Raw genomic sequence first — 27,479 nt, forward strand, 5'->3', positions numbered from 1 at the left:
ACACTCGGTTGTCTCCGTAAATGTCTGATTAGCAAAAGCAGACGACAAAAGAATGATGTGAAGTGCCGCAGTTTGAAGTCATCTCTGTTAAAATTTGATATATTTCGGTTCCTGTTGATCTTTGACGCTTAACAAAGCTTAATTCAAAACCAAATACCATTTATATTTTATTTTTCTCTTAGTTCCTTTTTAGGGGGGGGGGGGATTGTTTTTGTATCTGATTTTTTATCAAAATACTGCACCATATACGCATGTACATATTTTACGTTTTAGTCCAATTACTTTCATGCCTAAAGTTATTTTTGTTTTAGCAGAGAGAGAGAGAGAGAGAGAGAGAGAGAGAGAGAGAGAGAGAGAGAGAGAGAGAGAGAGCAAACACAATTTAATTATTTAATTGAAAAAAAACCTTGCCCTCCACCCCTTCGATGTTTAAAAATTTGCTTTGTCTAATTTGCTTTTTTATTGTACATTTTGAATGATCCCATGTTTATAGTTTGTTGGTTTAAAACCGACTCCAGGATTCAAGGATAAAAATCGACATGAATTTTGTAGTGTTCATACTAACCCCTGTTAAAGTGAAGCCTCCTTGTCAGCACGATTTGTTTCCTCTTAAGCAGAAGCCCCTCGAGATTACTTAGAGACTCTGTGTGTACACATATGGAGGTTTGGCAGCTTCTGAGACGGTAATTATTGGCTGTTTCTTTTCTTGGTTTTTTTCCTTGTTCTTTTGGACACTGCTAATTAGCCACCGCCCGGGGGGGACAAATTTGGTGCGATGACCTCCCCCCCCCCCCCAACTCCAATCTAATCAGCTGTTTTCGACGTTCAATGTCCAAACAATTATAGTTGAACAACGGCAGCAGCTGTTAAATTAAGATGATGGTCACTCACGATAAATGAAGTGGATACCACGGGACAAGAGGATTATTTGGTTAACGGTTTTTTACTTTTTATTAGTTGGTAGGTTATAGCTGGTATATGGTTTGGAGAAGAAAAAAAAATCCATCAAAAAGATCAGCCCCAGGATTTCCATCGATGACGTCAAATTGCAAATGATAAAGGATAATTCTTTTTTAAGGGTCTCTCATTTTATTTTTTTATGAGAAATTAGAACCGTAACTTTTATATGTCGCTGTAAAGATCTTAGAACAGTCAAAACAAAGTTTTGATTAAAGATATGTATTTACATTTTTCAGTGTCCTTGCCTGTCATAACACAACGTATCGACTTTGTACTATACAGTCCAATAAATTCAAATGACGTATAATTGGGGCCCAAGCGGGGTTTGCATATTAATATTCAAATATTTAATCGCACAATTGCTGAAAATTATGTAAATATAAGTAATAAGGAATTGTTCTTTGAATATTACGGGGTCATAATTTCGGCCGGGGCGTGATCAAATCAATCATGAAGCCCTTCGTGCTTTATTGGATTTGATCACGCCCCGACCAAAATTATCACCTCATAATACTCAAAGAATGATTCTTTATTCCTTAAATAAAAATGCTGGCTTTTGACCTAAGACTACGCAATATATACTTATATTTCTCCCGAAACCAGCGTCAAGAACAGTTCAATCGATAGCACATTGTAATGAGACATGAGCTCTATTGATTTTTCATATCCCATTTTCGATATGCAGTCAACAGCAAAGATCCTTCTTGAGCAAAAATGTAATATTTTGTGTGTCAAGATATTGAGGTAGATCCCCCCCCCCCCCACACACACACACACAAACACACACACACACTTTCAGACACAATGTTGCATGACTGAGCCAGGGATAAAAATTATACATCGAATGAAACAAATACTAAATGGACTGAACACTCAACGCCATTTAACCCTAAATGACCCTTTTTTTTAAGTTAACAGTGAAAATCTATATAAATATACACCAAACGATTTAAGAATTGATACGTGTTCAAGTAAATTAGTGGATGAATATGTCAGTATATTTAGATTACTGTTTTGGCCCGTGAAATAGCGAATATGAATTGAATTATACATTCCGTATATAAACCGGCTTCCTTTTTCTGCAAGACAGATTTATTATTCTCATACTTCCTAATGTGAAATTGAAGGTATCATTCTATGAAATGTTAAGGTAAATGAAGAAATTTCCTTTTCGTCTATATGTAAACTCGCGTCTTATCGTCTGTAACAAAAAAATTATTTTAAATATTCCATAGTTTCTAGAAGTCTTTCTTTATATAAAATTTTATTTACGATTGAATTTAAATTATTCAACGTGTATATCTTGTATTCTTCGGATAAAATTTTATTCACTATAAAATTTTATTTATTTAGCTATAAAATTTTATTTACTTAACATGTATCTTGCATTCATCTGAAAGGTTTAATTTGTAAATACAGCTGATCATGTAAAATGTATATGTTTTCTGCTTTCAAAATTAAAAACGCGTAGTTCATGCCGCTATTTCCTTTATCGCTAGTTTTGATACTAATTTGATTCGGTTGGTGGTCACATGATGGTTTAACACGGACTAACAGATGTGTGATATTGACAAGAAAGATTCAACAAAAATGTAAACAAAATAAAGTCGACACTTAAGATACAATTAACATGTACCAGGAGATTAGAGAAAAGAGCCTGGTGATGCCAATGGCGATTAAGTGGAGGAGCTAATGGGCCATCAACTGCTCCGACATCTGTTATATGTGTGTGGAGAGAGAGAGAGAGAGAGAGAGAGAGAGAGAGAGACGTACGGACGGTGAAAGCGACAGAGAGAAAGAAAATATGGGAAAGAGGAAAAAAAGGTTATAGTGAGACGAAGAATCATACAGAGAGAGAGAGAGAAAGAGAGAGAGAGAGAGAGAGAGAGAGACACGTACGGACGGTGAAAGCGACAGAGAGAAAGAAAGTATGGGAAAGAGGGAAAAAAAGGTTATAGTGAGACGAAGAATCATACAGAGAGAGAGAGAGAGAGAGAGAGAGAGAGAGAGAGAATTGGCACGACAAGGATACAAAGAGTGATGAAAGGAAATGTTAGATTCCTTCAATAAAGGTACTCAAACAGTCTTGAATACGTTTCTCTAAACAGATTGGGGACTATTTTCGGAGTTATTTCTTATTAAATGCATGCATGCGAGAATAACATTAATCGGGTGTTCAGTTAATTGAGCAGAAACTATAGAACTAACTTTATTTATTTTTTTAAGATGTCGTGAGCTTGAAGGACAACAGTCGATTTTGATGCATTTTATTATATCCTATATCATTTTTCCCTCTCCGACATGCATATGTCGTTTATTTGCCAATGCAACACATTTTTATGAATCAATAATTAAATCATAAATATTGGATTTATTGCAGGTTCTGTTCTCTCTCTCTCTCTCTCTCTCTCTCTCTCTCTCTCTCTCTCTCTCTCTCTCTATATATATATATATATATATATATATATATAACCCTGTTTATTAAAACTCTAACCTAAATATATGCTAGATATTGATTTGCACCTAATCAGTACATTTTGCTATTTACCGAAGAAGAAATCAAATCAAAAGAAATGTTACAATCTATTCAATCGTTCTTTGGAATGATGAACTCACCTTTTCGTACATGTAAATATAGTTAACTAAAAAAATACAAGGATGGTATAGGGTTGTAATTTATAGTGTGTTAAAGCGTTAGCTGACCTCAAGAAAGAGGCTTGCTCTAAGTTAAGGTACACAAACAGGGCAAATGGTGCCAGAGTTCAAAGACACTCTGTGTTAACCACGTGATAAATACATAACACTTCGCACGTAGCTTTATAACCTTGTGGTCAGCTAATCATCTGGAAATGTAAACGACTTTTTTGTGGTCTATTTCTTTGCACTAATGTTATCCCCATTATCTGTGTTAAAGCACTGATGGATATTACCTTGTTTTTTTTTTGTGTCGTCATTTAACGTACACATGGTTAACTTTCCACTCCCGTCTTCATAGCAAACAATATCAAACTGATTCACCTTTAATGGTACTTTATTTAAAAAAAAAAAATTAAAAACAAGAAAACAAACCACAACTCAAAACAAAGGAAGGAAACATACGAAAACACCCCCCCCCCCCCCCCAAAAAAAAAAAAAAAATAAACAAATAGATAAATAAAACAAAACAAAAACAAACAAATTAAATAAATGAACAAAAAAAATCTGACGGCCGCTCTAACTGCTATTACTGAGAATTGATTGATTGGAAAGTTTATTGATAGCAAACAATATTAAACTGGTTCACTTTTAATGGTACTTTATTAAAAAACAAGAGGCCCATGGGCCACATCGCTCACCTGAGGAACAATAGGTATGATAAAATCAGCTTAATGGAGTCATAATACAAACTATCTGGACAATGTACAATAATACATGTAGATCCTGTATAAATAAAATCCATTTTCCCCTGGATATTCTTATGTTTATAATCATTAGTCCCTTTTCTAACAAGATGATTTTATAGTCATATCATATGTTGAGTATTGCAGTTCTCAAAAAGATCCTTAACAATAGTTTATATATTAGATATAAACGTACATCAAACTCTGAACCTTCTCGGGAGGCCAAAGAATTGTCCTTGGGCCCAAGTCTTAACAATTATAAAGAAACATCTGGCTGATTAGTTTCTGAGAAGATTTTTAAAGATTTACCCTATATATTCCTTTGTTAAACTTTGACCCCCCCCCCCCCCATTGTGGCCCCACCCTACCCCCGGGGGTCATGATTTTCACAACTATGAATCTAAACTACCTGAGGATGCTTTCACACAAGTTTCAGCTTTCCTGGCTGATTAGTTTCTGAGAAGAAGATTTTTAAAGATTTCTCTATATATTCCTATGTTAAACTTCGATCCCCCATTGTGGCCCCACCGTACCCCGGGGGTCATGATTTTCACAACTTTGAATCTACACTACCTGAGGATCCTTCCACACAAGTGTCAGCTTTCCTGGCCGTTTAGTTTCTGAGAAGAAGATTTTTAAAGATTTATTCTATATATATTCCTATGTAAAATTTCGATCCTTCATTGTGGCCCCACCCTACCTCCGGGGATCATGATTTTCACAAATTTGTATCTACATTACCTGATGATGCTTTCACACAAGTTTCAGCTTTCCTGGCTGATTAGTTTCTGAGGAGAAGATTTTTAAAGATTTACTCTTTATATTCATTTGTTAAACTTCGACCCCCAATTGTGGCCCCACCCTCAGGTGAGCTAAAAAGGTTAAGTTTACAATACAATAAGTTGTTATAGTTGGTTTAAGAAGAACAGACTTTGAAAATTTTCTTAATAAATATTGACAAATTTTTTACCTTTTTAAATTTTAGTTTTTAAGATCTGTGTACAAACATAGAATTGTGAGCAAATCTCTGTATCTTGCTTATAATTCGAAACTTAACACTCAAATATGGTTGGTAAATAGAAATTGTAAACAATTAAACACAAGAAACATGCACTACATGTATAACAAATAAAGAACACAATTTATTTTTCAAAATGAATCATATACATGTATATACCTACATATTTCCGTCAGCGATATCAAACTCTATTTAAACTTAATAAACTCGAGAAAATGCCGAGCATCTCAACAAAATTTATTGCATTAATCTACATGTACCATTACGCAAAAGATAATGCCGAATTACCGATAGAATGAATTGTATTTCAGTACCCCTATATCCGATTTTGCTTAATTTGCGCAGGTAAACAGTTAACTGTTTGATTTACCGAAGTCTCTGTTTGATTTGATACGTAAAAATCACGAAATACAGACGATAGTTTCCAGGTTACAAAGCATGATGAGAACGAAACGAAAATCAGAACAAGCTAACACCAACGTCATGTGTGAAAACTGTCAACACATTGAAATATTTAGCCTCAATTTACTTCACAAAATCGGCACCAATATATTTTGTATGTTTCAAAATTTCCCTTCATACGCGAACTGTTGCACAACAAGCAAATTCATCATAGTCAGATCGACCCTTTTTCGTATAATGTCATGGCTGCTTTAAACAAAGAACCTCGTTTTAGAAGTATGGAATCATTTTACCGGATGCCGAACCCGAAGCTATTAAACTGATTGAAACACGCCTTTCCTTTATTATTATTTTCGTAATAACTCAGAATTGAAACAGAATTACCACTTAATTTTTGCAATTTATATTTTCCTTCCCATAAGGATAATTTATGCTAAACTAGGTTGAATTTGCCTCGGTAGTTCTTGAGAAGAAGATTTTTAAAAATGCACCCCCCTTTTTCTACAAGTTCAAGGTTTTCTCCGCTTTGAATACAGATCAAACTTTTATTTCTGCAATTTATATTCGCCCTCCCATAAGGATGCTTTGTGCCAAATTTGGTTGAAATTGGATAAGCGGTTTTAGAGAAGAAGTTCAAAATGTAAAAAGTTTACAGACGGACAGACGGACAGACGGACGGACAGACGGACGGACGGACGGACGACGGACAAAATGTGATCAGAATAGCTCACTTGAGCTTTCAGCTCAGGTGAGCTAAAAAACTAAAAACAAAAGAAGGAAACATACGAAAAACAAGAACCCCCCCCCCCCCAAAAAAAAAAAAGAAAAGAAATAAAAAAAAAAATAAATAAATATAACAAAAACAAACAAATTAAATAATTTCACAAATTTGAACAAAAAAAATCTGACGGCCGCCCGAACTGCTATTACTGAGAATTGATTGATTGGAATGTTTATTGATTATTCAATTCGTCTAGTTTAGAAAGCGACGTATACACTTGATGTGCATAATATATAACAACCGGCATTTAGAATATAAAGTTTTCATGGAGAATATAACAACTATACAATAATTTTTACACGTATGTCTTGTATTTACACGTATGTCTTGTATTTACACGTATGATTTGTATGTCGGAGAATATTTATATAGACAATGCCTGCTGTCCCATCGGTTTATGTGATATATTGCATAATAACATATTGTTTAAATTAAAAAAAAAATTAAATTAAATTTTTACACGCGTGCAGAATCACATACAATTCAGTTCATGTATCAACGTAATGGAAGAGTTATGGAACATTGCATGTCTGTGTTAATGAAGAACATTGAACTTTTTTAAATATTTGATCGTTCAATTGCTGAAAATCATAAAAACATAAGTGATAAGGAATCATTCTTTGAATATTTTGAGATGATCAAATAAGGCCGGGCGGGATTAAATCTATCATAAAGACCTTCGGGCTTTATTGGATTTGATCAGTATTTGATCACATCATAATACTAAAAAATGATTCCTTATTTCTTAATAATAATTCGCGTCAACATTTTTTAATCAAAAACTGACCCAACTCGGTTAGTACTCATATTAATTTGGTAGCTATTTAATAATGCATTCCTTAAAATGAAATATACAATATTCATATTTTAAATACCACTATGAAATATTTCATGGCTAGTTCTGAGTAAAAGTACTAGTAATCTTTGGTCGTTGAATTCTGTTTTGAAAGTTTTTTTTAGCTGATTCGATCATTTATCCTGAATCTACTAACGGTGCAAATAGACTAATAAAACCCACTTCATTTTTTTTTTATCAGAATTTAAAAAAAAAACACAACTAAAATAGCGTTCATGAATATTGATATTTATTAATGAGTATTCATTTAAAAAAAAAATAACCAAAAAAAAAAAAAAAAAAAAATAAAGTAATTCACTAAGAGACAGGTCTCAAAGAGACAATGATATCAATACATTGGCAATGGTACACTATAGCTCTGTAATGCATAAAATGTAAATATGTTTATGTAAACATCAAAGTGGCTTTTTCAGAATGAGCATAAAATAATTTGACTGAGGTTGGGGTGGGGGGGGGGGGGTAATATATCTTTCTTTAATGGTACATGTTTATGAGGGAGGTTCAACATTACATAGAGTGCTTCTCAATAAAGGATGAAAACGAAAGTGATCTTCAGATTACAAGTAGTTTATAAATAGCCACATTCAGGGTAAAAATAATATTAAAAACCGAAATTTAAAAATAGACAGAGTAATACATGTAATAGATTGTTTGATATTCTGATGACATTAAAAACATATATACATGTAGTTTGACAATATATCATTTGTATCTTTTCTATAGTCTGTCTTGTGTTATCAATATTGAACATTTAAATATTTCAATTTGTTCATTTTGACTTTGATGCAGGGGGAGGGCTAAAATAGGCTGTGCCTGCTGCCACAATCTATTCAATATATTGTATTAAATAAAATGTTGTTTAAATATATCATTAAATATTTTGAAGTGTAGGCACAGCCAACATTTACCAGATGATTAATACATTTGGGAATCGCCATATCTAAAAAAAAAAAAGCAAAATACAAACACGTTTTTCATTCCCGTATCTACTTTGGCGATTTAATTCCGATTTTTTCTAACTTCGATGAGACCAAGGTAACAAATCTGAAAAAAAGATTTTTACATGTACATTGTAAATAGTGGTTAGAGAACTTTTAAATAAATGATCGGTAATTATCAAAATACGGAGGCCACGTATCGTAACCGGATTTTCTCTATGTGTTAGTAATGTGATATCTTTTGATGAATAAAGATGTTACCCAGGATGTTGCAAAGACGTGTTGATGAATTTAAAAAAAATGTTTGAATTATTTTCTTAAATCATTACACTTCTTTTTTTAAGATGCCGAGTAATGTTTAAATGTATTTGATATCAACGTAAGGCAAGTCTCTTACGAATAGCAACAAGTTATGGTTCCAAATTGTGTTTAAAACAAGAATTTTTGCTGCCAAGAATCTCAATCACTATTGGTTTTTCATTTTCTTTTTAAAAATTAACGTTTTTCTATAGCAACAAATGTCATGTTTTTTTTTCATCTAAATTGTATATCTAAAATACAGCAACATGTATAACACACCTATGAGTTTGTTGGTTCAAATATAATTTCTATGGTATTTACATTAAAAATTAAAAAAAAATTATGTTAAGAAAATAATACATGTAATTGGTTTTCATGGTAACGTTCAAAAGATTTTGATTTGTCCACAAATATTTTTTCTATAATTTGAAAACTGCGCATATAGTTATTAAATATTCTTTAAGATAACTGCAATTTCTTTTTATTATTATTTTATACTGTTAAAATTAGCCATATTGCTTTCTTTGATAGCCTTTATTATGCCAACGGTAGCCCTTAGAATCATATTTATGACATCTCGCTACTTATTACATCAATATATATCATTTTATGCAGTATGCATGTAAAGTCTGACTAAACAAGCCCCAAAACCCTATTTACAATTTATATTTTTGTATAGAATTGATCTTCAACTGTGTGAATTGATTGCGTTTCTTGCATACCTGTTGTGTGGACCGGTTTCATGACTAGAAATAGCTGGTCGCTTCCCAAACATCTGCTGCAGAATGTTGTTCTCTAAATTGCCTGGACAGAAATCTTCGACCTCAAAAGAGAACCGTTTTGGAGTCAACTTCTCCTCTTTAATTTTCATGCACATGTTTTTCTTCACATCTTCATCGTCTCCATCTAAGATATAACTGATTTCATTCCTTCGATCCTCCAATTTACGTGTGTTCTCTTTTATTTCAAGTATCGTTCTGTTAATGGCATCTGTAGCATTATCATTCTCCTCTTCGAAAATGCGAATGGTTTCTTCTTTTAGATTGGTAAATGTTTCAATAATTTGGTCAAAATGTCCTTTGATTTCAGTTTTGGTAGCACCAACTTTTGTATATAACAGTGTCTTTTTCATTTCTTCTTCTTCCTGCATTTTTTCAAGGAAAGGCACCCAATGACTTATGATTTCTTCTCTTTCTTTTGTGAGACTTTTCTTGATTGTACAGGCACATTTTCCCTTTTTGGACTCCTGACACACGAACGGATCTGATTTATACTTGGATAACAAAACGACGACATGATCTTGAGTTAACTTTTTTGCTTCATGCTCCGTTTTGCAGTTTTCGCAGAGGTGACCTGGACATGATTTGCAAAAATACTGCGCAGCTTCCGTTTCACAGTTGTCGCACTCAACAAAATGTTGACCGGAACTTGTCTCCGATTTCGGCTGAAATATGAAATACAAATCAATTTTAATAATTTAAGCATTGTTAGATATAATCAAAAAAAAAAAAAAGCAGTACTAGCCAGTTTTCTTGCAAGCAAGGAAAAACCCAATTTAGTCTGTTAATGTTGAAATGATAAACACTGCATGCCGGGAACCAGATTTTTTTCAAGGGAGGGGAAGGGGCGACGAATATCTGAGCTTCCCTGGAAGGTTCAATGCATATTTTCGGTCATTTTACTTCAAGGTAAATTTAAGAAATGACGATTTTCCAAGGGGGAGGGGGGGGGGGTGGGTGGGTCGCCTGCGCTGGATCAAAGGTAGACACATCGTTATATTTTGTCATTGAATTATTCGCCTTCTTAGGAGGACAATTCAGATCTATTATTAACAAAAAGTATACCGAAAAACAAGTTGTCTCTGTATGTATTGTCAATATATATGAGAAATAATTTCATTTGATTCTTTTTTTTAAAAAGGGAAGAAAGAAATACCACTGTTTTGTTTTTAGAACCAATATAGTTTACAAAAACAAAAAAATTGAATTTGCATGGTAAATTATGATAATTTAGCAAGCTATATCCCTCGATCGTTTATGAAACATTAAAACAATGTGTCGAGACAAGAACTCATTAAGATAACTACAGGGTTACCAGATAAAGATTCAAAGTTTTATTTTCTGTTTATTAACTCACCCGGTGTGTCTTCAGGTATTTTCTAAAACTTGAATACATCTTTGACTGAATTACATGTATGGTCTTTCTGAAAGCCAAAGAAAATGAGAAATAATTAAAATCTAAAACATATCATGCGCGGATCCAGAAACATTCCCAAAGGTGTTGTCTGATGCATATATTTGGTGATTTTATATTAATGTAAATTTAGAGAAATTTGAATTTTGCAGGAAGAGGGGGGGGGGGGTCTGGGCCCCTAGATCCACTCTAGCATATTCTTATGTTTCTACTCTAAAAATTGTATGCTATTTTAAAAATATAAACTTGTCCTTTTATCATGGTTTAATTAATAAAAAGCAATGTTATCTAAAAATACTAGTTAACAAGCAATTTTCTAATGAAGCGCGCGATTATATCCTCTGGGCAGAAGGTGAATGCGGTATAATATATATTCTCAGGTAAACCAAGGAATAAGACGTTATAAAAACCTCTATATATAATTCAACGTCAGACTGGGCCATGTGGCCTGTATAGGCAATGTTAATACATGCAATAATAACTCCAAAATAAGAAATATACATTGCTCTGAATTTATTCATATACATATCATAATACTCTTCTGAAAATTGGGTGTTTTTTTTATTTATTTAGAATAAAATTTAAAGCGTCCACGATTACTTTGACAACGTATTATAAGGTATACAAAACGAAATACTAATAAAAAACCCTCCCCCCCTCCCCCGAAAAGAAATTAAAGATCTTAGTTATATTGTTCACGAATGCATTGGCTAATGTAACTTGATTCTGCTGCAATAACAATCACAAATTTACAATAAATTTTTAAAACACTAAATATTTAAGACAGCTGTAAAAATGAATACTACCGAACAGACAGTAGTTTTCGCATTATAAAGGCGTTAATTTTGATAAATGCGCCTATTCAGACACTTTTTCAAAGGGGGAGATCCAAATTTTAATTTTATTCCGCCCCGGGGGGGGGGGGGGGGGGGGAGGGGGGAGTGGGGGGCTATTGTTGTTAAATATACAGTGTAAATCTTTTTTTCCGGAGGGTGGGGGAGAATAGGAACTGTCCCTCCCTTCTATATCCGCGCATGGGATGTTGATCATATATATATATAGCATAGATTGGGTCTCAAACAGATACAGATAAGATTTATTAACTGTTGTTGTAACAATGTACCGATGTTGATTTTAACCTTGATCTGTTTGGGATTGCCTCTCTACACATGTTACATATGACATTTTCTGCACTCTGTTATAAGTAAAATAAATGGAGGATAGGGACTGTTTCATCATCTTTTTTATTATTAATGTCTTTAGCTACAGTGCTTTGATGAAATGAAAATAAAAAAAAAATGTAAACAGTGCAAGGTACCCAGTATAACGATGCCTGCCCCTCTTCCACCTTTGTTAGAAAATATTTACAAATAAAAATTTAATTACAATGTGGAGCCCCCTCCCCCCTCCATTTTTTTGTCAAGAAGCGATGAGCATTGTGTGCCTGTTATCACTTATTCCTATAGAATGCACGTGAGACGGACAAAGAGCAACAGATTCTACACATATATAATAGTTCATATTTTTATTTTAGTCATCTAATACTGAGGGTTTATAAAAACAATTTATCTGTAATCCTGAATTCAAACTTTTAGCAATCAGTAATTAGTGATTAGCAGTATCAAATTAACTAAATACTTACGACGTTCAACTTCAATGGCTGGTTGTACAAACACAAGGGGGAATTCCGACGTAGATATTTATAGATACCAGAAACGTTTGATGGTAAGACTAGTCTGCGGAAGCCTATTGTACGCTTTAACATCTATAGTGTTTTAAGGTAAAGGGACAAATTAATTACTATGAAAATAAATATTGTGTTTATGAATGATGATATTTGAGGCTGGCGTACAATATTGTTTATAAAAGAATTTGTAAATTGAAAAAGAAAAAATGATTTTTTTAATTTTCCAAGCGATTAGCTGCAGCTACTTTCGCTACTTTCGAAGAATGAACCAGAAGCGTTGCAAATGTTTATTTTTCAAAACTAAGCTTATCGCTTGATGATAAATTTAGCAATTGTTTTAGTCAGTTATAGCACGAATTATATTTTATAGTACTCCTGCATAAAGTTGTCAACGATAATGTTGCTCAAATTACATTGAATCCAGTGGCATCGGAAGAAAGTTATTATAAAGGGGACAGACTCATCAGAAATCTAGAAAAAGGATTATTGTTATAGTTGGGAATAACTTTGAAAAAAAGTTAGTCCCAACTATAAGCCCCCCCCCCCCCGTTCCGACGCCTATGGTATCAATGAATGGTCGCAGTACTAGGCAAACAAAATTTTCCCTCAGTACCCCCCCCCCCCCCCACACACACACACACACGGCGCCTAAAAGAAATAAATTCTTGATTCGTCGTGCATCCCACATTATCAGATCTTACAGATGACCGGTAAAATTTAGGTCAATTAAATCATACTCAGTGCGTGTCTCGTGTAAACTGAAGGAAAGAGAGTTCACTTGAATTAGGTTTATTTCACACACAACTTTTGATTTGATTTGAACATATTTTCATTGTACAGAATTACAACTGGGGTTGGGCATAAGTTCAAAAACTTAGACCGCCTTCTCCCAGTTCGCAACTTTTCGCTTTAATTTGTGTGAATGATTAGGGATATAGTTCGGTAGGATGCTACTTGGCTTTTTACTGTTGCCAATGATGAAAAGAGAAAAATTTCCTTATCATAAAAACGCGATCTTACTTTTCTAGCATGGGATGGAAAGTGTGCATGAAACTAAAGATATAATATACAAAATTTAAAAAAAAAAAAAACTATGTAATGCGCGAAAGCGTTATTTTGATTTTACGATTATATCTAATTTCATAAGGATGAAAAATTCCGCGAAAGAACGAACATCCATAACGCTTTTAGAATGCAAAAAAACCCCAAAGAACATAGCATCTTAACTGCATGTTGTCATTTAGTTTATAAAATAGGAAATTAATAGTACTTTTAAATATATTATTTCTTAGCCTAGGAACCATTTTATATCAGCCTTCTCTCACTGAATAGTTCTGTCATGTTGTTAATTTTTGAATTAATTGTAAAAACAATTTTTACAGTTTTTTTTTATTTTGACTAGTTGCTATGTTGTATATTTTGTATTTACACCCACCAAGTTATATTAAAATTTACAACATGACAGTTCTATGTATATCTACAATATATTATCGCAGACGGTGAAATCAATTTTTTAATAACGCATTTCTCATAATATTATAGGCATATATATATAAAATGAACCGAAAATATGAATGCATAATCAAATGGTGTAAGATATAAGTAATATAGGTTAAATAAATTAATTTAGATTTAAGTAATAACATTTAATTATATAGTTTCTCATCAAAATAATGAAAAAGAGAAACAAATTCCTTAAAAACAAAGTGATATAATCTTAATTTGATAGAACATAAACTAAATAAATGTACCTATGTGAATTCGCCTTACACCCGTTTCATTTTAAATTATTCTCAGTGACAAATCAAAATGTTTCATTTACATGCTCGCGGGCAAATTTCAAAGATTTTTTTTTCCTCGCTGAAATGGCACTGATTACTAAAGATGGAAAAAAGGTGATAAAGTTAATAAGACAAATTTACCTAAAAAGGCTTTTACATGTACATGTATATTTTATAGAACGACCGTGGATCCTAAATCAAGTGCACAGGATGTGCCCAAGTACGACCTTTGTGAGATCGTTTTAGTACAAAGCTACTGTGACTTTTGTCATATCAACCTCTGCACGCCATGTTTAGGCAAACACATCTCAGATGGATATGACAAACATAAAATAGTCCCATTCCAGGAACGAAGATCAACCCTTATTTATCCGAAATGTCGAATACATAAAAACAAAACTTGTGAATTACAGTGCAAAGATTGCAACGTTCACTACCCAGAAAATTTATGAACACCACAGGAAAGACGAAAACACAGAAAATACAACAGAATCATATCATCGCACAGATCAATTGTTCAAAGGTTAATTGTAAAACTGAGAGCCTATAAAACTCTGAACAGTGTTTGGCGACATCCTAGATCCAAGCTGTCTTCTTTGTGGAAATAACAGCAGGTCTTGTCAATTGAAAAGAGCAATAATTATATCATGAATGAAACAATTTATTAATGTTGTTCAATTGTTTTATTATTTTTGGGGAATGGATTGAGGGGAAGGGGGTTTACTGTCTATATATGTGCAAAATAGTTAAAGTACTAATATATGTACATATATATGAAGCTATTATAAAAACTAATTGACCCGTTTCATATACTAGTACATATGCCGATAGTAAAACCAGAACCAGAATTTATATTTTCCGGTCATAACAACGATCGCAGGGTGGATGTAAGGATGAAATCGCCAAATATATCGTAAAGCTATTGTCATGTTTAAAATTTTGTACTTACTTCCACCCCGTAAATCCAAATTTTACAACATGACACTGTACCTTTTTAGTCAGAAATGCGCTCCATACTGAGAAATCGTAGTCGCGATTTAGTAAGTGTTCACTTAACCGAAAATGTCCAATACCTGCAAAATAAAAGAAATGAGATATCGGGAACACGACTTAAGGAGGCTTGATAGTAGGGGACATTTTTATATTGTATAGATCTCAATACGATAAAGTGTCTCTTGTGAAACAATGTTAATCGTAAAATATAAATACATTAATTGATTATATTTTTGATATTCTGCACGCAACATAACTTGTCTTATTGTTTAAATTGACAAACCAAATCCACTTGTTTTTGTATAGTACCATTCATGGCATTTTTATTGAACCTACCTATCTGCATGACACGTGTGTGATTTTTAGTTTTTAGATTTTCAGTCAGTCATAATATGCCGATAAATTCACCCAACGTTTCGTGACAGTACTCAGTGTTTGCATTTCTATATTTAATTAAAATAATTTATTCATTTCTATATTTAATTAGAATAATTTATTAATGTGTGTACAAAAATATCAGTTATTAGTGTTCGTTCACTCGGCGGTTTTATGTACATGTACATGCCTCATACAATATTCCTCAAACTAAACGGGTTTGAAAATGCAGTTAATATACTGAAACAATTATACCTTTGATATCAAATCAGTGACATTTCCGTTTCAGTGAAGCAAAAACGTCCATATTTATCGGTGAATGTAAGCTCTAAGTACAATATCGACAATAAATACCATGATTTTTTATCAAATAATAAAATAGATTATAGTTTTACGACATTTTTAAAAAGCTTCATATTTGAAAATATTTTTGAAAAAATCTTTATAAAATAAGTTTGAAATAGAATGATATTTATACATGCAAGAACTGTTGTTCAAATGAGCGTTGTTACCCATGGTCTGGGCCTCTTGTATTATATTAAACTTATCAGTTTCTTGGCCGTTTATGAACTTTAAGATTGGAGAGGAGTTTAATATTTCTTTGCTTTAACCGTTTAATTGCTTCTGGATTGAAAACGTTTCTGGTGTTTGAAAATGTTTTTAAATGGTTTGTTTTGTTTATATTACCTCAGAACACAATAATTAAAAAAAATTTAATTTGTTATAAAACAATTATAAACTTCAGGGGTCCGTGTCCCGCGGCCAAACGTGGACTGAAGACCCTTGCCTTTGTTGATTGACAAGTAGCGGTAGTGATGAACGGGGAGTAACTCTGATATTTTTTCAATATCTGATCAGGTAGCAACCAGAGCAGGATCAGCCATGTTTAGGACACGCATACCAGGCAGTTAGAGATTGTGTTATTTCTTGTTAACAAGGTATGTTTCCAATCTATAATTGCGTTTAAACGTATCTAACACATTAGTTGCGAGCTAGTGTGATTGAAACATATAATTCTAATTACATTAGAAATTAAGCTACTTTCGTTTTGATTATATAACATTCTATTTAACTCCTGAGTCAAGTACAACTATTTCGACTTCGTTTATTATAAACTAATGATTTCCAAAAGTTAGGGATAATTTTTGCAAAGGTGTTTTATGATTTGTATTGCAGCCTAACTTAAAAAGAAAAATATTACTCAAAAAGGGTAGGGGTGTTTAAGGTGAATTTTAAAAAGGAAGTAAAAATATCGTTCAGTCTGATTTTATGTATAGTATGGATTTTTTTTATCGTTATCATTGAACAAACAATCATTTGTCTTTAATTTTCTTTCATAGAAATACCATGGATCCTCATTCTGATGCCCAGGATGTGCCCCGATGTGACCTTTGTGAGACCGCCATTGTACACAACTACTGCGACTTTTGTCATGTCAACCTATGCACGCCATGTATTGGCAAACACATCTCAGATGGATATGACAAACATAAAATAGTCCCATTCCTGGAACGGAGATCAACCCTTATTTATCCGAAATGTGGAACACATCAACAAAAAATTTGTGACTTACAGTGCAAAGATTGCAACATTTTAGTATGCTCTTACTGTACTGCATCAAAACAGCACAAGGGACATAACTTTGTAGAAGTTACAGAAATTTACAATGAAAAGAAAGAAAATATTTCGAAAGACACAAAAGAGTTGGAGAATCATATTTCCCCTACGTATGAAGAAGTTGCATTGGACCTGGAAAAACAGCTTGCCAACCTGGATGGAGGATATGAGAAACTTACATCAACACTATCTAAACAAGGAGAGCAGTGGCACAGAGAAATCGACATCATCATCAACAAAATCAAAACCGAAATCAGCGAGATAAAAGTAAAACATAAAGACATTTTAAAGAAACATTTGGATGAAATCAAACAGATACAGTCTCTCATAAAGCAAACATTTCTGGCTTTGAAGAAAATTGAGAAGTCCACTGATATATATCCTACCGTTGAATACAGCTCTAGGATCAGAGAGTTCCGAAAACTCCCACCTAAGGTTCAGGTCTCCTTTCCAACATTCATTCCAAAACAAATAGACCGTGAGAAGCTGAATAGTTTGTTTGGACACTTTACTCCATTATCCACTGCTACAGAAGAACATCCCTTGCCTCTTAACCAACCCAACACTTCAGTTAGAGAACTTCTGGATGAACCGGAGCTTGTTGCAACAATACAGACTCAATACGAAAAACTATATAATGTTACCTGTCTTAATGAAGACAAGATATGGGTAAGTGGGCCAACCAATGATATCAAATGCTTTAACATTAAAGGTGTGTTACTTCAGACAGTCAAACAGACTTTAGGAAATTACCCTCAGGATATAGTCATAGACAGTGATGGGAATCTTTTGTACACTTCTTTGGAAACAGGGACAGTTAGTGTAGTAAAGAATGGACAGACGGAAGCGTTGATCAGATTACAAGGTTGGGGGCCATTAAGCCTGTGTGTTACCTCTACTGGTGATCTCCTGGTTACAATGTACAGTGTTGATAAACCTCAATCCAAAGTTGTCCGTTACTCGGGGTCTACAGAGAAACAAACAATTCAGTATGATAATGAAGATAAACCTTTATACTCAGGGAATGATGACATTAAATTCATTGCTGAGAACAGAAACCATGACATCTTTGTAGCTGACTTTGAGGCTGGTGCTGTAGTGGCGGTTAATCAGGACGGTAAACTCAAGTGGAGATACACTGGTCATCTCTCAGTTACCATGGCCAAAACATTTAAACCATGGGGTATTGCAACAGATAGTCAGAGTCACATCCTGATAGCAGACTGTTTGAACCGTTGTATCCACATTCTGGATCAAGATGGACATATTCTCCGTTACTTTGATAACTGTGAGTTGATGTTTCCGACTGGTTTATGTGTAGACAATAATGACAATATGTTTGTGTGTGAATTTCAGAAAGGCAATGTGAAGAAAATCAAATACATGTATTTAAAATAGAAAATACCTTTGCTAAATTGTGATGTATATCGAACAAAAGGGACCTTTTCTTAGTGCATGTATATTGATTATAATTATTGGAATTTTCTATAAAAATGCTTTAAAAACTATAATCTGTATTGATATCGTTAACTTCATATTCCATCAAAATGTAGTAAATTCCCTCAATAATTTTGTGTGTTTTTCATTCATCTTTTTTTTGTCACGCGCTCACTCGGGCAAAACTTTACGTTTTCATAATACTTAGCCAGTTCCTCACCTGTCGGCAAAATCGTGGCCGTTTCTTAAAATTATTTGATACAGACTCTCTTCTTTTTTACTGCGAATCTAATTTAAATTCCCGGTTTTTTTGCTTTTGTATTTTCTCATCTTTTTGCACATTTTTTTTTTTGCTCTATAAGGATCTTGTTCTAAAAATATCGATGATAGGCGCTCTTTCAATAAAACTGTTAGTTCATCATTAACAGACTGACCTCTATAACGGTATTTGTTTTGCCTCGGACTAGAATGTCTAGACGGCACTGGATGAATGCCTGTTACAAGTTTCTTTCATTAAGCTAATTGTTATATATGAATCCAAACACCATTTTACAATGGTATACATATAATAGAATCACGAGGAAGTACATACATGTAATTCGCGTTGACCGTAGTGTATATGGAACAGTGTTGACGATTATCATCATCAATACTAATCATAGGGCGAATTTGTTGATCGAAAACTAGTGTAGGTTTTAATTCGGTTTTGCAAACTTTTTATTTATTTGCAAAACTGGTTTTGAACTAGTTTTAACCTAAAACTAGTTTTTGTATTCATTGGCTCTAAACTGAAACAAGTTTCCAGGAAACCTAAAACCACCTTCGAGTGCAGTTTCGGGGGTTTTAAATCCTTTCAAGATGGCGGAGAGGTGTTCGAAAGAGAGTTGTTGATACTCAAGTGTGGCACATGTGTCAAAGAATGAACTCGGCGAATCATATGAGTATCGTTCCAACGTTAAACATATGTGTCTCAAAGGATCTATGATAGTACATATAGTACTGACCAAAATAATAATGTGGAAGAGAGAGATTCCATTAATACAAACACTGAGAATTACCCTTTGCAATTTACAACAGGCAAAGGAAAAACTTTCAAAGTGGTTGATGAAAAAAAAAAGAATTCATTGAAATATATGCTCATAACATTTTTTAGTACACAATGTAATGCATGTGATAAGTTCGCCTGTCTATTTCATTGCTGGCCATTCAACTACGGCTCTTTGAAATCAACAAGATTTGTCTGGCTTTTGAGCTAAGACCACGTAATTAGTGGATATTTCACTTGAAACCAGTGTCATTTTTAACTTGTTTCAAACGCCTTGAGTGAATCAAATGATCTCTATTGATATACGTGTAGGAAAATGAATATTAATACACTTTTCCAAAATTTTGATATGGTGTTAAAAGCCAATTTTGCAATGGGTTTGCAGAATAACCTAATATGTGGGTATTGCCAGGAAAAAATTGTTTGCACTGTTTAATAAAGACTTTCATGCAGATGTAGATGAGTTCAAAAATTATCTTCTTTAAATTTCAAGAACAAATCCAGTAGGTATGCGAGTGCAATGACAGCCATTTTTCTAAACCTAACTTTCCATTTAGTGCTAAACCTTCGAACCACCCAACTGGTTTCAAACAGATATGAAACTATTATCAAACCATAAACCTAAACTCGAACTAGTTTTTGATCAATAAATTCGCCCATAAAAAGCTGAGGGAAAAGAATACACACACTTATATTTTTGCTACTCTAGGTAACAATGTATCTATATTTAAGGATGTTCGCTGCTTTTGGGGAAACCTTCGTGGTTACCTTTTGCCAGATGTTCTGTACCATATATTGATCCTTTTTTTATATTTTGCCGAGAATCATCGGTGCGTTCAAGATTTTCGTGATAAGACTTTAAAAATATTATTTTACATGTAAAATCTTTACTTCCAGAAACCAGTAATTATTTAATACAAAAATTTTACGTATTCAATATTTGATAATTTAGTTTTAAATACATATTTTGTATTAATCGAACAAACAGTATTTTTAATAAAATAAGTTGTTTCAGATAAGACTATTTGCTATTGGCTCCATTATTCATTCATATAAAAAGTACAAGAGGAAGAAGCTATTTATCTTTTAGTTACAAATTACGGTATACAAATGTTTTTTTGCACTAATGCACTAAAACGCCAAAAGAATCGTATTGTCCCCCAAAATGTGCTTTGATTTTGAGTAATAATCTATTTGCAAAAAAAATTAATGCGAACACCTTTGAATACAGGATCAACCCTCCTTAAAAATTATTTGTCTTTAGGATTGAATCAATGAATTAAAATATATTCAATTTATTCCCATGTTATTGAAAAAGTAAAGATTAATGACAAACATTGTCGTCTGTAGATAGTAGGATGAGTTGTTTATTTATGTGAAAAGTGTACATATAATTTATAAACGATGTCAGTTTTTTAGTTAATCATCTGGAAATGTAAACGACTTTTTTGTGGTCTATTTCTTTGCACCAAGGTTATCCCCATTATATGTGTTGAAGCACTGCTGGATATTACCTTGTTGTATTAGTCGTCAATTAACGTACACATGGTTAACTTTCCACTCCCGTCTTGATAGCAAACAGTATAAAACTGATTCACCTTTAATGGTACTTTATTTAAAAACAAAAAATTAAAAACAAGAAATCAAACCACAACTCAAAACAAAAGAAGGAAACATACGAAAACACCCCCCCCCCCCCAAAAAAAAAAATAAATAAAACAAAACAAAAACAAACAAATTAAATAAATGGACAAAAACAATCTGACGGCCGCTCTAACTGCTATTACTGAGAATTGATTGATTGGAATGTTTATATGATTATTCAATTCGTCTAGTGTAGAAAGCTACACACATACACACTTGTTGTGCATAACATATAACAACCGGCATTTAGAATATATAAAGTTTTCAGGGAGAATATAACAACTAAACAATAATGTTTACACGTATGTCTTGTATTTACACGTTTGGTTTGTATGTCGGAGAATATTTATGAGAATATTTATGTAGGCAATGCCTGCTGTCCCATCCGTTTATGTGATATATTCCATAATAAAATAAATTAATTTGAATTAAAAAAAAAATTAAATTAGAATTTTACAAGTGTGCAGAAGCACATACAATTCAGTTCATGTATCAACGTAATGGAGGAGTTATGGAACATTGCATGTCTGTGTTAATGAAGAACATTGAACTATTTTTAATATTTGATCGTTCAATTGCTGAAAATTATAAAAACATAAGTGATAAGGAATCATTTTTTGAATATTTTGAGATGATCAAATAAGGCCGGGCGGGATTAAATCTATCATAACGCTCTTCTGGCATTATTGGATTTGATCAGTATTTGATCACATCATAATACATGTACTAAAATTTCTTAATAATAACTCGCTTCGCGGTTTATTATGCAAAAACTGACCCAACTCGGCTATTACTTATATTAATTTGGTAGCTATTTAATAATGCATTCCTTAAAATGAAATATATAATATTTCATATTTTAAATACCAATATGAAATATTTCATGGCTAGTTCTGAGTAAAAGTACCAGTAATCTTAGGTCGTTAAATTCTTAAGTTTTTTTTAGCTGATTCGATCATTTATCCTGAATCTACTAACGTTGTAAATAGACTAACACAACCCACTTCAGTTTTTTTAATCAGAATTTTAAAAGAAAACACTAAAATAGCGTCCATGAATGTTGATATTTATTAATGAGTATTCATTTTAAAAAATAACTACAAAAAAAATAAAGTAAATCACTAGGAGACAGGTCCCAAAGAGACAATAATATCAATACATTGGCAATGGTACAGTGTATATCCATAGCTCTGTAATACATAAACTGTATATATGTTTATGTAAACATCAAAGTGGCACTTCTAAAATGAGCATAAACGATTTTGACTGAGTGGCCGGGGGTAAAATATCTTTAATGGTACATGTTTATGAGGGAGGTTCAACATTACAAAGAGTGCTTCTCACTAAAGGATGAAAACGAAAGTGATCTTCAGATACAAGTAGTTTATAAATAGCCATATGCACGATGGAACTTTCAGGCTAAAAATAATCTTAAAAACCGAAATTTAAAAATAGACAGAGTAATATATACATGTAATAGATTGCTTGATATTCTGATGACATAAAACACATATTTACATGTAGTTTGACAATATATCATTAAAATCGGTACCATATTGTTATTTTTTCTTTTCTTTTCTTGATTTGTATCTTTTCTATAGTCTGTCTTGTGTTACCAATATTGAACATTTAAATATTTCAATATGTTGATTTTGACCTTGATGCAGGGGGAGGGCTAAAATAGGCTGTGCCTGCTGCCACATCCCATTCAATATATTGTATTAAATAAAATGTTGTTTAAATCAATATATCATTAAATATTTTGAAGTGTAGGCACAGCCAACATTTACCAGATTATTAATACATTTGGGAATCACCATATCTAAAAAAAAAAGCAAAATACAAACACGTTTTTCATTCCCGTATCTACTTTGGCGATTTAATTCCGATTTTTTCTAACTTCGATGAGACCAAGGTAACAAATCTGAAAAAAAAAAGAATTGTCACATGTACATTGTAAATTGTGGGTTAGAGAACTTTTGAATAAATGATCTGTAAATATCGCAATTCGGAGGCCACGTATCGTAACCGGATTTTCTCTATATTTTATTAATTTGATATCTTATGATGAATAAAGATGTTACCCAGGACGTTGCAAAGACGTGTTGATGATCATGAATTTTAAAAAAAATGTTTGAATGATTTTCTTAAATCATCACATTTCCTTTTTTTAAGATGCCGAGTAATGTTTAAATGTATTTGATATCAACGTAAGGCAACAACAAATTGTGGATCCAAATTGTGTTTAAAAAGGAATTTTTGCTGCCCAGCATTAATAATTAACATTTTTCTATAGCAACAAATGTCATGGTTTTTTTCTTCTAAATTGTATATCTTAAATACAGCAACACGTATAAACCACCGATGAGTTTGTTGGTTCAATTATAATTTCTATGGTATTTACATTAAAATTCCCCCCCAAAAATATGTTATGAAAATAATACATGTCATTGGTTTCCATGGTAACGTTCAAAAGATTTGGATTTGTCCACAAATATTTTCTATAATTTGAAAATTGACCATATTCTTATTTAATATTTTATAAGATAAGTGCAGTTATTTTTCATCTTTACTTTTATATTGCTAAGATTTGCCATTTTGGTATCTTTGATAGCCGTTATCATGGCAACAGTAGCCCTTAGAATCATATTCATGACATCTCGCTACTTATTACATCAATATGTATCATTTTAAGCAGTATGCATGTAAAAATCTGACTAAACGTGCCCCGAAACCCTATTTACAATATAGATTGATCTTCAACTGTGTGAATTGATTGCGTTTCAGTGCATACCTGTTGTGTGGACCGGTTTCATGACTAGAAATAGCTGGTCGCTTCCCAAAAATCTGCTGCAGAGTGTTGTTCTCTAAATTGCCTGGACAGAAATCTTCGACCTCATAAGTGAACCGTTTTGGAGTCAACTTCTCCTCTTTTATTTTCATGCACATGTTTTTCTTCACATCTTCATCGTCTCCATCTAATATATAACTGATTTCATTCCTTCGATCCTCTAATTTACGTGTGTTCTCTTTTATTTCAAGTATCGTTCTGTTAATGGCATCTGTAGCATTATCATTCTCCTCTTCGAAAATGCGAATGGTTTCTTCTTTTAGATTGGTAAATTTGTCAATAATTTGGTCAAAATGTCCTTTGATTTCAGTTTTGGTAGCACCAACTTTCATATATAACAGTGTCTTTTTCATTTCTTCTTCTTCCTGCATTTTTTCAAGGAAAGGCACCCAATGAGTTATGATTTCTTCTCTTTCTTTTGTGAGGCTTTTCTTGATTGTACAAGCACATTTTCCCTTTTTGGACTCCTGACACACGAACGGGTCTGATTTATACTTGGATAACAAAACGACGACATGATCTTGAGTTAACCTTTTTGCTTCATGCTCCGTTTTGCAGTTTTCGCACAGGTGACCTGGACATGATTTGCAAAAATACTGCGCAGCTTCCGTTTCACAGTTGTCACACTCAACAAAATGTTGACCGGAACTTGTCTCCGATTTCGGCTGAAATATGAAATACAAATCAACTTTAATAATTTAAACAGTTTTAGATATAATCTAAAATTTTAAAAAAGCAGTACTAGCCAGTTCTCTTGCAAGCAAGGAAAAAAAAACAATTTTGTCTGGTTACTAGTATGTTGAAATGATAAACACTGCATGCCGGGAACCAGATTTTTTCCAAGGGAGGGGATGGGGGGGGGGGGGGAACATCTGAGCTTCCCTGGAAGATTCAAAGCATATTTTCGGTCATTTTACTTCAAGGTAAATTTAAGAAATGAGGATTTTCCAAGGGGGAGGGGGAGTGGGTGGGATATGCCTGTGCTGGATCAAAGGTAGACACATCGTTATATTTTTTCATTGAATCATTCGCCTTCTTAAGAGGACAATTCAGATCTATTATATAACAAAAAGTATACCTACCGAAAAACAAGTTGTCTCTATGTATTGTCAATATATATGAAAAATAATTTCATTTGATTCTTTTCTGAAGAAAAGGAAGAAAAAAAACCACTGTCTTGTTTTTAGAACCAATGTAGTTTACAAAAACAATAAAATTGAATTTGCATGGTAAATTATAATAATTTAGCAAGCTATATCCCTCGATCGTTTATGAAACATTAAAACAATGTGTCGAGACAAGAACTCATTAAGATAACTACAGGGTTACCAGATAAAGATTCAAAGTTTTATTTTTTGTTTATTAACTCACCCGGTGTGTCTTCAGGTATTTTCTAAAACTTGAATACATCTTTGACTGAATTACATGTATGGTCTTTCTGAAAGCTAAAGAAAATGAGAAATAAAAAAATCTAAAACATATCATGCGCGGATCCAGAAACATTCCCAAAGGTGTTGTCTGATGCATCTATTTGGTGATTTTGTATTAATGTAAATTTAGAGAAATTTGAATTTTGCAGGAAGAAGGGGGAGGGGGGGGGGGGCTAGATCCACTCTAGCATATTCTTATGTTTCTTCTCTAAAAATTGTATGCTATTTTAAAAATATAAACTTGTCCTTTTATCATGGTTTAATTAAAAGCAATGTTACCTAAAAATACTAGTTAACAAGCCATTTTCTAATGAAGCGCGCGATTATATCCTCTGGGCAGAAGGTGAACGCGGAATAATATATATTCTCAGGTAAACCAAGGAATAAGACGTTATAAAAACCTCTATATATAATTCAACGTCAGACTGGGCCATGCGGCCTGTATAGGCAATGTTTGTACATGCAATAATAACTCCAAAATAAGAAATGTACATTGCTCTGAATTTTATTCATATACATATCATAATACTCTTCTCAAAATTGGGTGGGTTTTTTTTTTAATTTAGAATAAAATTTAAAGTGTCCACGATTACTTTGACAACGTATTATAGGGTAAACAAAACGAAATACTAATAAAAAACCCTCCCCCCTCCCCCGAAAAGAAATTAAAGATCTCAGTTATATTGTTCACGAATGCATTGGTCAGCTAATGTAACTTGATTCTGCTGCAATAACAATCACAAATTTACAAAAATTTTTAGAACGCTAAATATTTAAGACAGCTGTAAAAAAAAAATACTACCGAACAGACAGTAGTTATCGCATTATAAAGGCGTTGATTTTGATAAATGCGCCTATTCAGACACTTTTTTAAAGGGGAAGATCCAAATTTTAATTTTATCCCCCCCAGGGGGGGGGGGGGGGGGCTATTGTTGTTAAATTTACAGTGTAAATCTTTTTTTCCGGAGGGAGGGGGAGAATAGGAACTGTCCCTCCCTTCTATATCCGCGCATGGGATGTTGATCATATATATATATATAGCATAAATTGGGTCTCAATCAGATACAGATAAGATTAATTAAGTGTTGTAGTAACGATGTACCGATGTTGATTTAAACCTTGTTCTGTTTGGGATTGCCTCTCTTCACATGTTACATATGACATTTATCTGCACTCTGTTATAAGTAAATAAATGTAGGATCGGGACTGTTTCATTATCTTATTTATTATTAATGTCTTTAGCTACAGTGCTTTGATGAAATGATTTTTTTTTAAAAATGTAAACAGTGCAAGGTACCCAGTATAACGATGCCTGCCCCTCTTCCACCTTTGTTAGAAAATATATTTTTTCTTTAATTTACAAATAAAAATTTAATTACAATGTGGAGGCCCCCCCCCCCCTCCATTTTTTTGTCAAGAAGCGATGATCATTGTGTGTTCCTATAGAATGCACGTGAGACTGACATAGAGCAACAGATTCTACACATATAATAGTTCATATTTTTATTTTGATCATCTAATACTGAGGGTTTATGAAAACAATTTATCTGTAATCCTGAATTCAAACTTTTACCAATCAGTCATTAGTAATTAGCAATATAAATTTAACTCAATACTTACAATGTACGACGATCAACTTCTATGTCCGGTTGAACAAACACAAGGGGGAATTCCGACGTAGATATTTATAGATACTAGAAAAGTTTGATGGTAAGGCTAGTCTACGGAAGCCTATTGTACGCTTTAACATCTGCAGTGTGTTTAGGTAAAGGGACAAATTAATTACTATGA

General features: G+C 33.0%; 3 protein-coding genes and 1 long non-coding RNA gene across 7 annotated transcripts in view; 2 read left to right on the forward strand and 2 right to left on the reverse strand.

The window, feature by feature from the left end:
* LOC105336714 (uncharacterized) overlaps window positions 1–27,479 on the forward strand; it is a 408,324-nt gene that overhangs the window by 100,373 nt on the left and 280,472 nt on the right. The window lies entirely within an intron of this gene.
* Window positions 8,102–10,834, reverse strand: LOC136269874 (uncharacterized). Its single transcript, XM_066065428.1, has 3 exons — window positions 10,772–10,834; window positions 9,358–10,079; window positions 8,102–8,441 (listed from the first exon to the last, which is right to left on the reverse strand). The coding sequence occupies exons 1-3, from the start codon at window positions 10,808–10,810 to the stop codon at window positions 8,384–8,386; spliced, it is 819 nt and encodes a 272-aa protein (XP_065921500.1). The 5' UTR covers window positions 10,811–10,834; the 3' UTR covers window positions 8,102–8,383.
* The window catches only part of LOC117686809 (tripartite motif-containing protein 2-like), a 28,375-nt gene continuing 17,353 nt past the window's right edge, over window positions 16,458–27,479 (forward strand). The window contains exons 1-2 of one of the 2 annotated variants that reach the window (XM_066065448.1): window positions 16,458–16,602; window positions 17,005–20,483. In XM_066065448.1, coding sequence (XP_065921520.1) covers window positions 17,012–18,679 — 1,668 coding nt within the window. In that variant the 5' untranslated portion in view covers window positions 16,458–16,602; window positions 17,005–17,011 and the 3' untranslated portion in view covers window positions 18,680–20,483. Of the gene's footprint in view, window positions 16,603–17,004; window positions 20,484–27,479 lie in introns of those variants that run through there. The other variant, XM_066065453.1, reaches the window with a different exon arrangement.
* LOC117686808 (uncharacterized) lies at window positions 22,484–27,359 on the reverse strand. 3 transcript variants are annotated; one of them, XM_066065470.1, is made up of 4 exons: window positions 27,316–27,347; window positions 25,630–25,696; window positions 24,202–24,923; window positions 22,485–23,331 (listed from the first exon to the last, which is right to left on the reverse strand). In XM_066065470.1, the coding sequence occupies exons 2-4, from the start codon at window positions 25,666–25,668 to the stop codon at window positions 23,274–23,276; spliced, it is 819 nt and encodes a 272-aa protein (XP_065921542.1). In that variant the 5' UTR covers window positions 25,669–25,696; window positions 27,316–27,347; the 3' UTR covers window positions 22,485–23,273. The 3 variants fall into 3 exon arrangements, 2 of the variants coding, with proteins under 2 accessions (XP_065921542.1, XP_065921533.1); XM_066065461.1 differs by having other exon boundaries at window positions 22,486–23,331; window positions 27,309–27,359; XR_010707456.1 differs by lacking the exon at window positions 25,630–25,696 and having other exon boundaries at window positions 22,484–23,331; window positions 27,309–27,356.

The sequence above is a fragment of the Magallana gigas genome, chromosome 1, assembly GCF_963853765.1.
Source record: "Magallana gigas chromosome 1, xbMagGiga1.1, whole genome shotgun sequence".
Classification (NCBI taxonomy): Eukaryota; Metazoa; Mollusca; class Bivalvia; order Ostreida; family Ostreidae; genus Magallana; species Magallana gigas.